This window comes from Suricata suricatta, chromosome 11, assembly GCF_006229205.1.
Source record: "Suricata suricatta isolate VVHF042 chromosome 11, meerkat_22Aug2017_6uvM2_HiC, whole genome shotgun sequence".
NCBI lineage: Eukaryota > Metazoa > Chordata > Mammalia > Carnivora > Herpestidae > Suricata > Suricata suricatta.
Genome location: NC_043710.1, coordinates 27,791,608 through 27,808,139, shown reverse-complemented (window position 1 = coordinate 27,808,139; position 16,532 = coordinate 27,791,608). Strand labels below are relative to the sequence as shown.

At 35.5% G+C, this 16,532-nt stretch overlaps 1 protein-coding gene across 1 annotated transcript in view; it reads right to left on the bottom strand.

Annotated features, from left to right (window-relative positions):
• The window catches only part of CCDC73 (coiled-coil domain containing 73), a 109,651-nt gene that overhangs the window by 18,989 nt on the left and 74,130 nt on the right, over positions 1 to 16,532 (bottom strand). The window contains exons 11-14 of the mRNA XM_029915551.1: positions 11,495 to 11,623; positions 10,935 to 10,994; positions 9,486 to 9,590; positions 1,187 to 1,297 (exon numbers count right to left, since the gene is read on the bottom strand). Of these exons, the coding sequence (XP_029771411.1) occupies positions 1,187 to 1,297; positions 9,486 to 9,590; positions 10,935 to 10,994; positions 11,495 to 11,623 (405 nt within the window). The remainder of the gene's footprint in view (positions 1 to 1,186; positions 1,298 to 9,485; positions 9,591 to 10,934; positions 10,995 to 11,494; positions 11,624 to 16,532) is intronic.

Sequence of the window (16,532 nt, the reverse complement as noted above, 5' to 3'; positions counted from 1 at the left end):
TTGACATTTTTAAGTATATTCTCTTTTCACTTTAAGTTTTCCTTATCCCAACAGTACCATTTCCAAGGTCTCTAAACATCAGGAATAAGAAGCGTTAAGATGCAATGTGTATTCGCTGAAGCTAAAATGAATGTTACTATGCTTGTTGCTTAACAGTAAACTTTACTCATACAGAGAGTAAGAATTTTTTAGTATTCTGATACAACTAACTACAAACACTTTTTGAGATTTGGATAAACCTCATTAAATTCATCAGTGAAGACTTGATCTCTCCAAAATACAAATTAAGAGAATATGTTAGCTGAAAATGAACTGAAAAATCAAGAGTTACTCATATTAACAATTTATATCAAAATCTGTAAGAAAATGTCAAACTGGCATTTAGATATATATATTAGTATAAAATATATTACATTATTATAGTATTAGAAAAGTATAGTGTAATTAGTGTAACAGTCTAAAACATAATCTTTCCCAAAATACAGTTTCCATAAAATCATCATGACTTTCTATTGTGTGAATTCTTTTAAGAGAACTGAAAGGAAATGAAAATACATATTAAAATAGAATAATCAGTTTTGGGGTCCACCAACATTTAAAGTGAACCTTTGTATTTTATAATTTTAATTTAATACTATTTCATACTTTTATTATCTACTTTATTAAAGTGAAAATTTAGCTTAAAATAAATGGATGTGGTTTAAGGAAATAGCTATGTTTATAATGTATCAACTCTTTATGATAAAATGTTAATACTACAGAACTCAACTACTGTACACATGTTCTAAACATAGCTTTAATACATCTCAACAAAACTGCTTCTAATAGTACCTATAAGTATTTTAATAATTTACTAAAATGCTATGCAGTTGTTTTACGAAAAGGTAATTCATTTTTCTATGTCACATATGGGAAGTCATTCAAATTGTATGTATCAATATTTATATAAATATAAATATACACACATGTGTATGTGTGGTTTTTCCAGCATGAAAGCATTATAGGAAATTTTATTAAATTTAGCTTTTCAACAGCATTCACTTCTCGGAAATACAACTGCAAGAAGAATATGTGTCTGACGTTATTCCTATATTAATTTTGCAATATTTTCTAAGCATTTAATAGTTATTTTAAATGTCTACAACTACTTAAAATATTTTACTATTTTACTACTAAATAAACCTACATGCTTTTTCCAAGTTCCCAGTGCTTTCTCATGCTCATTTTGAAGATTAAGGAACTTTTCTTCATTTTCTTTTACCTTCTCCCTTTGCAGCTCATTATCTCTTTCAAGGGTCTGCAATAAAATTAATTATCCAAAAAATAATCAATACCACATTAATGAATTTTGATGTGTTTTATGTTGCTTGGACCTTTGCTTCTAACATGCTGAAAGTGCCATACAGATCAGTGATAATGTGCTATCTCAACAATAATTTTCATAAATTAACAGAAAGGTACTTATAGTTTAGTTAACAGGAAATAGGGGGAGGTTATGAAAAAGAAATGGCTATAAAAGGGTATAAAAACATTGCCATTATTCAGTTTCACTGCATAAGTTTTAATGTACTGAAAAAGTAATATAAAGTACAGCACTGAAAAATATGAAATGTAGCATAATCCAGCCCAATTCTACTACAAAATTTTAACTACCACAGAACACTTTTTCCATATCTGTTTATTTTAGAAATTAACTGGTGAGAAAGCCCTTAAATACAATTTTAATTTTTAATTTCAAATTAATACATTTTTAGTACACCTTCAATATTTACCATATGAACTCATTACTTCATAAACTAACATTAATATAATCACCACTACACACCCTCTACAAAAAAACCATTAAGGACTAAAAACATACTGTTCTCTAAGACAAGGATTTGAAAGGTATTAAATTATTGACACCAATATTATTACGTTTCTTCAATGTCTGCTGATAATCTAAGTAAAATTCTGTTAAAAAAAAAAAGTTAAGAACTCTACCTACATGTCTAATACATCTGGAATTTTTAAGTTCATTTGTTTATCATTATGAAAGCTATGTATGTTCAAAGCAAACATTTCAAGGACACAGAAAGAAAAGGTAAAGTGTTCCTCTACCAGCTTTCAGTTCTCCTCCCCAGAGGTAACCACTCTAGCATTTCTTGCATAGCCTTCCAGAAGCTCTCTCTAAGCATACAAGTACATAAAATGTATCTTTTCAAATACAGATGAAACCATACACATAAAGTATTCTTCTGCAATCTGCTTTTCTTAAAAAAAAAAAGAATATTTCTTGCTTATTTTCCATACCATAAAGTATAGATCTAGCTCATTTAAAATGAGCTTCATAGTGTTCCATCTCTTTAAATTGTATCCATCTATTCTGAGGTGCATCTAGAATATCAATACACGATGACATTATTATGAAAAATTATGTAAATAGCTAATAAAAAGCATTTTACAGTTTAAATATTAAAATTCTCCCTTAGCACATAAAGAGCATTATTGCACTTTGATAACCTTCAATCAAAACCTATTTTGACTGCCTCTACTTCAGGATAATGCAATATATATATTTTTAAATGTTTATTTTTTATTTTTGAGAGAGAAAAAGAGTGTGTGCCTATGTGCAGGAGGGCAGAGAGAGGGGACAGAGGATCTGAAGCGGGCTCTGTGCTGACAGCAGAGAGCCTGACGCAGAGCTCAATCTTACAAACCATGAGATGACAACCCGAGCCAAAGTCGGATGCTTAACTGACTGAGCCACCCAGAAGCCCTGATAATGTAAATATTTTTATAGAAGTCATGTATTCCTCTTAATTTACATATAATATTAGAGCAGTTTCCAAATATTTACAATGTATATATTTAACAGATGCTTACTATTTTAATGTTCTAACAGATACAGTATCTATATGGTTAACTTTCAACCAGCTTTTTAATACTTCATTTTTAATATGAACATGCAGTTAAGGATCACTGGGCACTTGAAGAAACTGATATTTTAGATGATACACAAATCAAAGTTTAGAGGAGATGTGGGAGAATATACTACAGTATCTATCCTAATAATAATAAATGACCAAGAATATTATGTTCTTAAAAATGCTATGTTCTTAAAACAGTGTGTTACATATGTCAATCATTTCATGTCCCAACCCATACCCTCATCTAAAAGAAACAACCTGTATCAGATATATCAGTTTCCACGTTTTGGAGACTTTCCATCCTTCCAATACAATTCGGACCTACTGCTCTTTCAGTCTGCTACACCCATCAGGTGATTGCTGTGGATTTCCTTCTTTCTTCTGGGATGGGTCTCCAGTTTCCTAGATCCTGTTGTTTACTCTTTCCTGGTTTATTATCTTGTCTTGGTAAAGAAATTTCCATTACTTCTTGATAGGGAGATACAAGATGCCTCCTTTTTTGAGGCCTTACATGTCTGAAAATATCTTTATTCTACCAATACATAACCATGTGTTTGGCTGCAGTACAATTCTGCTTTGGAAATCAATTTCTCTTCAACCACTGAAGGCATGGTTCTATTATCTTCTATCTTCCAGCACTGCCAGTGATAAGTCTGAAGTCATTATGTTGCCATTCTTATTCTTAATCCCTTTTATGTGACCTATTTCTTTTCTCCACAAAGAGTTTTAGAATCTTCTAAGTGGGTATGACATTTCATAATGATAGGTATTGGTGTTGAGCAAAACAAACTCAAATTCTTTAGTTCTAGGTTACAGTCTAGTAATTACATTTTTGGTAATCTCCTCTCCATTTTCTCCGTTCTCTCTCAAACTCACTAGACCTTATGAACTAAATCCCTAATATTCTTTCCCTCCTGTTTTCCATCTTGTCTTTTGGCTCTACTTTCTAGAAGATTATCTCAATATTATCCTCCAAACTTCGTACTGTGCTTTTTATGTCTCTTAAAATATTTAGGGTTTCTCTTTTATTCTACGAGTGTTTCTTTATAGACCCCTAATTTTGGTTTTGTGGATTAATAAATATATTTCTCTTAACTGAGTATATTTTTGTAGTTTCTCCAAGCTTTTTGTTTTTGTTTTTGTTTAGTCTCCCTGCTTGTTTTGCCTGATTTGATGGTGGAGACCTTCTTCAAGTGCCCAGTGACCCTTCATGTTCGTATTAGGAAGGAAGTATTAAAAAGCCGGTTGAAAGTTTTGCCAAATGATGGACTTCACTGTAGGATATTCTGGCTGAGCTAGTTCACCGGGAGAGCTTAAGTAGAGCAGCTTCAGTCTTTTCTCTTGAGCAAGTTAGTTCCCCAAGAAAGGAATCTTCTATTCTCCTGCCTGGAAGTGAGAGGTTAGCCGTCCTCTAAGTGGGGAAACAGAGCAGGGAGGTCTCCGACTCAGTACTTAGACTTTCCACTCTGTTCTCAATAGAACAGTCTCAGCAGTATATTCGCTCTAAAAATCTTTTCACAGCATTTGCCAATTTTAAATACTCCCACCATGGGCAGTTTCAAACCACCACGAGCTGCAGCTCACAGAAGGACCACAGCTCTGACAGGCAGCTCTCCCTACTGTACACGGTCTCCAGCAAACCATGGGATTTCCCGAACTCTCCAGGGCAAATCTCCAACCTTCTGTCAAGTAGGAGATAGGCAGTGCCTTTGTGGGTGAGGCAGGCAAGAGAGTTTGGAGAGATAGTGGCTTCTAGCTTCTTATGTAGAAATCTCTGGCTTCAGTTGCACATCAGTTTCTAGAGGTACAAGATGCTTGCAGTTCCTTGGCATTTCTGCATCTTTGCCTTGGGTTTCTACTTTCTTTCATTTGCTAGGTAAATTACTAATTTTCTATCTGATTCTCACTTTCAAACTTTAATTTTTATTGTTTCCTTATTTACTTATCCTTGTGGATTTACTGTCATTTTATTTCAGTTTCAGAAGGAAACAGAAGTGAATGTGTGGGTTCAATTCAACATGTTTAACCAGAAGCCTGGATCTGGCAATACCTGAACTTAGGAAGATTCTGAATTTATTCATTGTTAATCATTCACTAATTTAACAAAATTTAATGAGCTCCTATTCTGTGCCAGATCCTCTTTTAGGCTTTTATGCTAAATGCATGAAAATGTTACTGTTCTCGTGGAATTTATACTCTATCAGAAAACTGTTATCAGTCACATCTGGATTAACAAATCTGAAAAATATTTCGAAAAAATGAATATTGTGGAAAGTCAAAATAAACCATTTGTTATTGTTTTACTATTCTAAAAACTAAGTAACTTATCCTGGTTAATACTACGACTATAAGACCAAACTAAGTAAACTGTTCTTGTTAACACTATGACTATAGCAGTATGACTACACTCATATCTACACTAAACTATAATTAAATTATAGTAAGAAATATTGTCTATCATGGGAATTCAGGTCTCTATGCTCCAAACTACTATTAAAAAATGAGACAGATGACAGCATGATTGCAGAGCACTGAAAAACAGTAGGCCATTATGCAGAGTAATGATCCCTTTTAATACAGGTGGAATTAGAATGCTCCTCGAGAAGACACTTGAGATATCTATGCAGCACAATCCTCAGCAGCCATTCAACATTAATATTCTATTATACTAGATGTCAGTGGTTCTCCAGCACCAGTCTGCAAACAAGTACTACTGATCCATGACAAAATTTCACTAGTTCATGGCCCAAAAAAATGTCTATATAAATTATCAAATGTCTTTTCCTGTAAAAGGCTGTCTTTATTCTGAAATTATATCCTTTAATATGTGGTGTAAATATATTCTTTCTTATAAAATGAAAGTGATGATAGATCGTGCTGTTATTTTTTAAAAAAATTTTTTAACATTTACTTATTTTTGAAAGACAGAGAGACAGAGAAAGAGCAGGGGAGGGGCAGAGAGAGAGGAAGACACAGAATCTGAAGCAGGCGGACAGCTCAGAGCCTGATGCAGGGCTCGAATTATGAACTGTGAGATCATGACCTGAGCCGTAGTCAGCTGCTTAACCAACTAAGCCACCAAGGCACCCCAGTGTCCTTAGTAATCAAAATAAAAAGCTGACAATGCTATCCCGTTCTTGCCAATACTTTGCATGAAATTTCCATATGAAATCTAGTTTCTCTATGTACTACCAAGGTTCAAATAATAATGGTGCTAAAGAGAGAGGCATCTGGATTATCTATGGTATCAGCACTTGTAGTCAAAAGATCCTATAACTATAGTTATAGTCATGATTAATTCAAAGAAACATGTGAATCTATGTCTATATTCACATTTCTTAACTATACACACACACACACACACACACACACACACACACACACACACACTGTACACCCAAGAGAATTCAGCAACACATAAACATTGCATTTAGAAGTCATGAAAGCAATTTAAAAGTTGCAGTTTTTGAATAACTGATCTAATAAAAGTGGTAGCTCTCACTGATCTAGGAAGAATACATTAACAATGTAATGTAGAAATAATGTGGAGTAGAATGGGAACAAAAATCTAATTTGAGGATTGCTACCAATTAAGAAGTCTTGAACTATATTGCTTACACTTTCTGGATGTCTAGTTCATCATGAAATGAAGTTACTGGATTGGTTGACTACTAAAATTTTGTCATCCTAAAAATCTGTTTCAACTCCTTTAAATGGATTAGAAAACAATCCTGATAACTGCTACTCATAAGGAATCTGGGTAAATTCTATCCCATGTTTCTTGGGAGAAGGTTTAAAATATTAGAGAAAGTCCCAGCTATCTACCTGTAGATGGGTAAGGGAGGTGGGGACACTTGCTTATCGCTGGACGTCTAGAGATTTTTCACTAGTCTTACTGGAGGAGGTGAAGAGGTTAAGAGGGAGGAAGAGTCTGACTCTGGCATACCTCTTCCCTCTCCCTCTTCCAAGTCTAATGTGTTTTTGTTTTAAGTTTATTTATTTTGAGGAGAGGGAAGTACAGAAAGAAAGAGAGAGAGAATCCCAAGCAGCCTCCATGCTGTCAGCGCAGAGCCCTGAATGGGGCTCAATCTCATGACGGTGAGATCATGACCTGAGACAAAAATCAAGAGTTGGATGCTTAACCGAGTGAGCCACCTAGGCTCCCCTCCAGGTCTAAGTTTTATAGTATTAGGGACAGGCAAGAGAAATAAAGAAGCCAAAACTCTCTTTACATAATTAATCACAAAACATCAATGGTAAGGAAACAACTCTGGCATTATTCAGGTTAAGTTTGGCTCCAGTAAATGATGAATACAGCATACTTTGTGGGGCCCAGTGCAAAATCTAAAAAGCTGGGGGAAAGTGCTATCAGATACTAAAATACAAAACTTTTTCCTTCCTTCATGGTCACTCCCTCTTTCTCTCTCTCCCCATCAACTTATCATATCATGGTGCCTTTTACTTTCTATTTAATGTCATGGTCCCCTGGACAAAGGGATACTCATAAGAGCAAATACAGATCTTCACAGATGCCTGAGGGCCTCACCACACAACTCAGCACAAATAAATCCTCTAGCTATTGGGTTTTACCTCCTGCAAGCCGCTGGACCAATGTACTGTGTCCTGGCTGGGGGTAGGAAGTCAATCTTCCTGTCCCATGGGATTTCTGCTCCAACCCATGGCACATGGGTAACCTCCAAAAGATTGCAAATGCCAGCCAGGGATACATCCAAGTACCTGGACTGAGGACTCACCCCCTGCCAAGTCATCTACCTAATGTGCCGAGGTACTGCCAACCTGAGACAGATCATGCTGCAGGGCATGTGCAATGGGCCCAGACCCTCCCTGCTCTATTTAGGCCTCCACCAAACATAAGGAGCAACAGTAGAACACAGACTTCTCCCCAGCAATGTGACCACAACAGTGGTGGAGCAGAAGCAGAGAGGATGAGGCTAGGCAGGGCCCACGATACCAAAGTGTGGAAGAGCCAGCAGCCAAAAATTCATCCTGCAAGGCAGTAGGAGATAGGGCAAAGACTGAGCTGAGGCTCCAAGACTCCAGTGCATGTTCCATTTTCCTATCAGACTTAATTTACAAAACATATATTTAAAGATAAAAATTTCAAGACAGTGAACACAGAACATTGAAGCACAAAGCCCTTCTGAGTATGGGTCCCTATGCAACTGCACTGGTTATATAATCAGGAAGTTGGCCTTGGCCTCTACTAATGGTGATCTTTACATGGGAAGTGTTGTAGTTTTCTTTTTCTTTTTTTTTTTTTAAGTTTATTTTTGAGGGAGAGAGAAAAAGAGAGAGCGAGCAAAGGAGGGACAGAAAGAGAGACTGGAAGAAAGAAAATCCCAAGCAGGCTCTGCACAGGGCTCGAACCCACAAACCGTGAGATCATGACCTGAGCCCAAATCGAGTCAGAGGCCCAACCGACTCAGCTACCCAGGTGCCCTGTAATTGCAGTTTTCTTGAAAAATGTCCATCTTTACCTTCATTCCAAGAATCCCTTCAGAGGAACACAAATATCTTCCACTGACCACCCCAGTGGAACATGTCACCACCTCCTTCTCTTGACTTAGACATCCAATCACTTGGACAGAGGGACACCGAACAATTCCTGCCCTTCCACTAACCTCCATGTTCCTTCATGTGGAACCAAGGAACCATCAAATGTCTCTCTTCTGCACCCTTACTGGGCCATACAGTATTGGAACAAGCATAATGCACTTCGAGCCCCACTGGGAAAGATCACTCCAAAAACCTTCCTCCTTGAAATTTCTGGATCATAACTGTGCACTAGTCTATATGTTCTTGGTATGATTCCAAACTTCAAAAAACATATGCCAGTTCTTCCACATGAACTAATCACATTTTATTCTACTGCCAACACCAGAGTGAACATTCAGATTTTTACAGCATCTCAAGCAACCATCCACAAAACAAGATGTCACCTTCCCCTTTTTGTATCCCAACCTTTATATGATTTTCACATAAACTCCTTCATTTAGCTTATTAGGGGAAATGTATGACCCCTCCCAACTAGGGATGTAATAGAAAAGCCTCTCCTATTGAACTGCTACTCCCAAAACATTGGTGACTATAATCTCTTCCCCTCTCCAATCATTTTTTTTTATATATAGAAAGAAAATGATGGTGTGATTGCCGTGGTAACAGGGCCAGTTCTACCATATTCCTGTGAAGAGGGGTCTGCCTCAATTTCTGGGAGTTTCCTGACTGTTCTCTTAGAATGTGGTGACACTTGTCATCTTCTATTTTCAGTTTTGGTCTTGGCCACAATTATAAGACAAAGAATGAAAATCATATCTGATCTGTTACAAAAATTAAGTCAGATACTTGATAAAACTTAAATTTAACTGGTGACTTAAACTTAAATTATATATATATATATATATATATTCATTACTTTAGACATTGATACCAAGTTGGTGAAGAAGGCCAGATCTTACCCCTAAAATTCAAAATGATCCTAGCTAAAGTTGGGCAGATAAATGCAACCAAATAGTTAAACTCATCAGATGTAAATACACTATATACCATATACACAACCTGATTATTTTCTTTTAATGCCTTCAACTCTGCTTCTAGTTCAGTACTAACTTCAGTTTGATGCTGAAGTAACTGCTGCATATGTCGGAAAGAAGTGATGATATCCTTTAAAAGAGTACAAATATATTAGTAGAAAAATTTTTGTGGGTATGTTACTAAATTCATTCTTTACATTTTCTAATATCTTATTATCTTTATAGTTTAATTTCAACAACATAACAAGGTACTAAAATAAATGAACAGCATATTTTACTAACTTAATATCTAAAATAACATATGATTTCTTACTAAGTACTATTTCCAAGAGTTCTTCAAATAATTAACAAAGTTTTTTGAAATGGACCATGGATTATGAGACACAATTGAAAAATGTGAAGAATTCAAAACTAAAACTTTTGCTAGCTTGTCTTACAAAAAGTAGACCTACCACTACTAAAATGACCTACTGCTAATGGGCTAAAATGTCATAGTATGCATTCACAGTGAAATGGAGGAAAAGCAGAAAAGAAAAAAAGAAACAGAACTTTTCTTTCACAGACCCTTTTTAAGATAGAAAAATTATAAATATCAACTAGATTTTTAAAAAATTTTTTTACATTTATTTATTTTTGAGAGACAGACTGAGCACAAGTTGGGGAGGGCCAGAGAGAGAGGGAGAGACAGAAGCTGAAGCAGGCTCCAGGCTCTGAGCTGTCAGCATAGAGCCCAACACAGGGCTCAAAACTATGAGATCATGACCTGAGCCGAAGTCAGATGTTTAACTGACTGAGCCACGCAGGTGACCCAATATCAACTAGATTTAAATGACAGCATAACATCCTATAAACATAAGCTCTAAGCATACACACATTTCAGTAATGTGTGTAATGGTCTAAACTATCAAGGAAAAAAATCTGATTTATTTGTATCCTTTTTATTAATTAAATATTTTAGTGTAAATATTTTTCCAACTTTATTAAGATATAATTGACAAATAACATTGTGTAAACTTAACTTGTATAACATGAAGATTTGATACACGTATATGGTGCTAAATAATTACCACAGTAAGATTAATTAACATCTCTATCACTTCAGATAATTCCTATTTGTGTGTGTGTGTGTGGTGAGAACATTTAAGATCTACTCTCTTAACAACTTTCGTGTATGTAACACAGTACTGTTAACTAAAATCATCATACATTAAACCCCCAGAACCTACTCATCTTATAAGTGGAAGTTTGTACCCTTGACGAACATCTTCCCATTTCTCTGATTTGTTTTTTAATGGGAACATATGTGAGACCTGATTATAAAGTTTCACATGTATCCATTCAGTAGACCCTGAGTGTCAAGTGCTAGCAGTGGACCTAGACATGATTCCATTTATTATTGAACTTAATTTATTTCCCACATTATATCAGTTTTAAAAATGTTTATTGGCTTCCAAAATATCTTATGATTGCTTGCCTGTTTTTCTTCTTGAATATGTGTAATCTCTTCATTAATCTTCTTATTTAATTCCAATTCCTTAAAAAAATTGAGTAATTTTAAAGTTATGACATAAAATTCAGAAACTTCTACATTTAATTCAGTGCTCAATAAGTTTAGGAGTGTCATGACCCCTTACCACTCCAGAGTGCCAGTATTTGTTTGCTGAAGAAGTAGTGGTTCTAGTGAAATAAAAAAGTATCAGACACCCAATACAGGCTTCTGTGCAAATTTGTAAATATTCATGTTAAAAAAACTATAGAATTTCTCATCTCCAAAAGCTTTTTTAGAGACACCACTGTACCCTATGATTAACTGACACCATATTAAGGTGGAAATAAAATGGTGATAGACAAATTTTATTATCTTAAATTCTTGCTGATAATGGCAAAAATTACCTATAGTGAAAAATAATTCATAATACCTTTTTTTACTATGTATATTAACTTTACAAAGGAACACTTTTATGTTATAATCCTGAAATTCTTATAAATTTTACAAAAACAATTATATAAGCATGAATACATTTGATTAAATACCATGTTGAGTCTTTCCTGAAGTTCTTGAAGTTTTTGTTCTTTAATTGTTAAATGGATGTTTTCTTCTCCTATCTCTTGTTGACATGTGACCTTGGACTTTATCAAGTCTGAGGTAACTTTTTTAAGTTCCTTAACATAAGAAATATAAACAGAAAATTCACTGTAAACATTTCATCAAAGCAAGGTACTTTTCTGACAGTTTTAAAGACCATTTTAAACCTATCATTACAATTTACTATATTTCACATATTAAGATAAAACTGCTGGTCCATCAAGTTCTATTTCAGCTAGTTTCCTTATGAGATAATTAGCCAAGGTGGGAACGCTATTGGTGCCTCTGGCCGTACACACAATGATACAAGGAGACAGATGCATGATTTTTCCTCCTAAAGAGCACACAAACCAAATGAACTAACCAACCAGAAGTAGAGTGTTTTCATTTATTACTTATTTAACAAAAGTCTTCTGAGATAAAAAATGATAATAAAAGATTATCAGTTTCCAAGTTTGTTAGCATCTAATAAAAAAAACTTACATAAGAAATAATCACAATATAATGTGATGAGTGCTATAGTATAGGAATGCACAGAAACATAAAGAAAGAAGGAGTTTGTTTGAGGGCATCAAGAAGTGGTTTCACTAGCAGGAAAAGTGGTTTCTGAATGGAGTCTTCAAAGATGAATTTGCAAAGACGACAAAAAAGGAGTACACATTCCAGACAAAAAGTTTCTACATGCACAAACATACAGAAACATGAAAGAGCATGATATTTTTCAAGGAAACAGAACAGGATATAGCTGGAGCTCATATGTTATGTAAGGGTGGGGAGAAGACTATTTGTGATTGTGGCTAGAAATCTGACAAGATTCAAATATTGAAAGGGATTTGTAAGCCAAGCTAAAAAGTTTTAATTTTATCGTATAGTCAATGAGGTAATAATTGAAGGACTTTGGGGGTGACTGGGTGGCTCAGTCATTTAAGTGTCCAACTCTTGATTTTGGCTTAGGTTATGATCTCAGGGTCATGAGATCTAGCCCCACATTGGGTTCCATGCTGGGTGTGAAACCTGCTTAAGATTCTCTCTCCTTATACCCCTCCTCCCTCTCAAAAAAGTTGAAGAATTTTGAGGAGAAAGACATAAGATTTGTAACTCAGAAAAGTAACTCTAACATCAATGCAGATTATTAGAATTGCAGAGGACATATGTCTTCATTTGTGAAGTTACATGTCCATTGAGCTTAACAGATATCATCCAAATACATTATAATTCTGCAATACCAACTTCTGAATTGGCATATAATTTATTATACTGCTGTTCTGAGTATGCTAACTATATTCAATACTCAAGAATCTGATTTTCACATTCTTAACTACACAGTATCTGTAGGAATTCTGGAGGAATTCTACAAGAGTCTACTGCCCACTAGAGAAGCCAGACATGCCAGATACTAGCTTTATGAGCATGAGCCCAGACTCTGCTAATCAGATGCACCTGTTGTGAATATTGGATCAGAAAATAGTATTACAAAGAACAAGAACTACTGCATATCCATCTGTTGGTTAGTCTGCAGGGGCAATGCTAGTAACATCAAGTTTCCATGGGCACCAATGATACCACTGTGGCAGTCGCAGCATCCACTACAGTCAACAGTGACAACACAACCTATACAACCTGCAACACACAATACTCAGTACTGGAAGTTGGTTATATGGTGTGCTCTTAGATACTGCATAGGTTCCCTGTTTCGGGCCATTTTCTAAGTCTGAGATGACCAACATCTAAATTCCTTTGCAGAGGCACCTGGGTAGCTTAGTCAGTTGAGTAGCTGACTTTGGCTCAGGTCATGATCTTGCACTTTGTGGGTTTGAGCCTTGCATCATGTTCTGGGCTGACAAGTCAGAGCCTTGTGCCTGGTTTGGATTCTGTGTTGTCTTCTCTCTCTGCCCATTCCCTGCTTGCACTCTTTCTGTCTCTCAAAATTAAACACTTGAAAAAGTTTTAAATTCCTTTGCTGACAAAATCATCTTATAGTTAAGAATCCTAAATACACTTCCAACTTTTAAAAGACAGTATGTAATGAAAAAATGCTCAACATCACTCATCATCATGGAAATACAAATCAGAACCATGATGAGATACCACCTCACACCTGTCAGAATGGCTAAAATTAATAACTCAGGCAACAACAGATGTTGGCAAGGATGCAGAGAAAGAGGAACCTTTTTGTACTGCCGGTGGGAATGCAAACTGGTGCGGCCAATCTGAAAAATAGTATGGAAGTTCCTCAAATAAATAAAAATAGAACTACCCTATGACCCAGCAATTGCACTACTAGATTATTTTTATCCAAAGGACACAAAATTGCTGAATCAAAGGGGCACATGCACCCCAATGTTTACAGCAGCACTATTGACAATAGCCAAAGTATGGAAAGAATTCAAATGTCCATTGACTGAAGAATGGGTAAAGAAGATGTGATAAATATATAGTGTGTATACAATAATATATATGTACACACAATAGAATATTACTCAATAATCAAAAAGAATGAACTCTCGCCATCTGCAATAACACGGATGGAAGCAGAGTGTATAATACAAGCAAAGTAAGTCAGAGAAAGACAAATATATAATTTCATGTGGAATTTAAGAAACAAATGAACATAAGGAAGGGAAGCAAAAATAAGATTAAAAACAGGGAAACAAACCACAAGAGACTCTTAAATACAGAGAACAAACTGAGAATTGCTGGAGGGGTGTTGGGTGAGGGGATGAGCATAATGGGTGATGGGCATTAAGGAGGACACTGGCTGGGAGGAGCACTGGGTGTCATATGTAAGTGATGAATCACTAAATTATATTTCTGAAATCATTATTACACTATATTTTAACTAAATTTGATTTAAATTAAAAAAAGAATTTGTTAAAAAAATTAAAAATTAAAAGACCGTGGATGTAAGAACTGAATAAATAATAACAGCTCTTCTATTGGAAAAAAGTTAATTATGGTGGTAAGATTACAGGAAATTTTTATTTCCTTCATTGTACTGATTAGTATTTTTCTCTTTTCCAAAATAAACACATACCTCTCATGTATCAGTACAGTATATACATATATGTAGTATAATTGTATATAATAGAATACAAATCTATGGAAACAGGTGCAATAACTCAGAGTTATTAGAAGACAGAAGATGCCAAATGACTGAGTCCTAAAGAACTCCAACACTGATGGGTTACAGAAGCTAATATTAGAAGGAAGTACAGTCAACTGAGATAGGCAGAAAACCAAGAGTGCAGTACCAAGGAAGCTGAAAATGGAGGAGGAGAAAGTAGTGCTGCCAAAACTTCCAGAATTCTACATGTTAAAGTTTGACTACCCAGAGAAAAACTCACCCAATTGTAACTCAATACCCAGTTCAAAATCCAGGAGAAACGATTAGGTGGTCTTAGTTCACACGTCCCGTTTAGATAGGTGCACTGTGTAAAACGACTGCTAAAGTAACCACATGGGTCAAGAGACAGGACTTCATACTTAGAAAAGCAGGCAAATCAATGGCTGGTACCAAGAGAACAATCAGCATTTATTAAATAATGAAATAAGTCTGAACACAGGAGTTAAGCCACGAAGAACAAGTAATACACTGGATATTGTCCATTTGTCTCTCCTGACTCACTCTCCACACTTTCTCCATACTGCTCTGTCCCGTGTGTGCTGATATCTGAGGATATAGCAGTTTTTCTTACCCTCTGGCCTCTGGTTGGGTTCAGTCTCTGGAAGGCACCAGTAAATCAGTATGCTGGGAAGACAGACAGATTGAGGTATTTCCCCAGTTTTCTCCCTATATGGCCACAACATGACAGTAGCTCTGTGTTTTTGCCAAAGGTCACAGCTTCTGAATTTAGCTTTCTTCGACAGCTGTGCCTACAGGTCTCTCCAGGTTCCCAGTAGCTGCCTCCTTCCCTCGTCCCCTTGGGTTTATGTGGTGCAATCATTCCTCCCCTGCTTCTATCCCTGTGGTTATTCACTTTCCCTGTTGGTTCCCCTGAACCCTGCCCATAACTTTGTAAACAGCTTCTTTACCAAACTTTTCTCTTTTACCCATTTCAGTATGCCATCTGTTTCCTGACTCAATCCTATTTAATACAAGTAAGCTGAGAGAAGGCACTTCAAGTGTAGACAGGGGATATGGAGGGAAGCAGAGGCAAAAGAGGAAGGAATAGTAAAGAATTATAATAATTGGAACCAAGCTTTTGCATTAAAAAGAACAGAAGATGCTTAATAAGTAGTAGGAAACAATGTCGAAGATGTAGAACGTAGACTTTGGAAGTTTTAGAAAGCCAATTAAATCAGTATGTTGTACACCTACACCTACATAATGCTGTATGTCAATTATGTCTTAATAAAGCTGAAAAGAAATTTGGGACTTGATTTAGTAGGCAAAAGGACTATTCAATCTATCATTCCTTCTATATATACTAAGTACCTAGGGGGTCAGGCACATAGAAGCAATGCATTACACTAGTAACCTAGGAAAGTTAGTTTGGCAACAAAAGTGAATAAAAACCAGATAAAAGAGCACTGGCTATGGGGCTGTTTTATTAATCCAGGCATGAGATGATAAATGTCTACATTATTGAGAAATGGAGAATGGAAAACACGAGATATTCTAAAGGAAGATATAATTGAGTAGACAAAGGGAATGAAGGAAAAAAGTTATTCCAGAGTATATACATGAAGCTAAGAGAAATGAAAATAAAAACCATAAAATGTGAAAGAGAAAGCATAAAAATGGAAAAGAAATGGGAAGTCTACTTCACTGATGAAATAGGTGAAATGTATTTAAGACAAGAAACGAGAGGTGAACAATGTTCTGAGACTATGATGCAAGCCAAAAAAGCACAAATCATTAAGCCTGAGCCAGAGGTTGTTCTTATATATAAAAAAGTCATTCACATTTTTTCAAATTATAAAAGGCTGTACATGTAGTAAATTCCCCCAAATGAAATTTCAATGTCCCAGCAATGGTTCATCTTC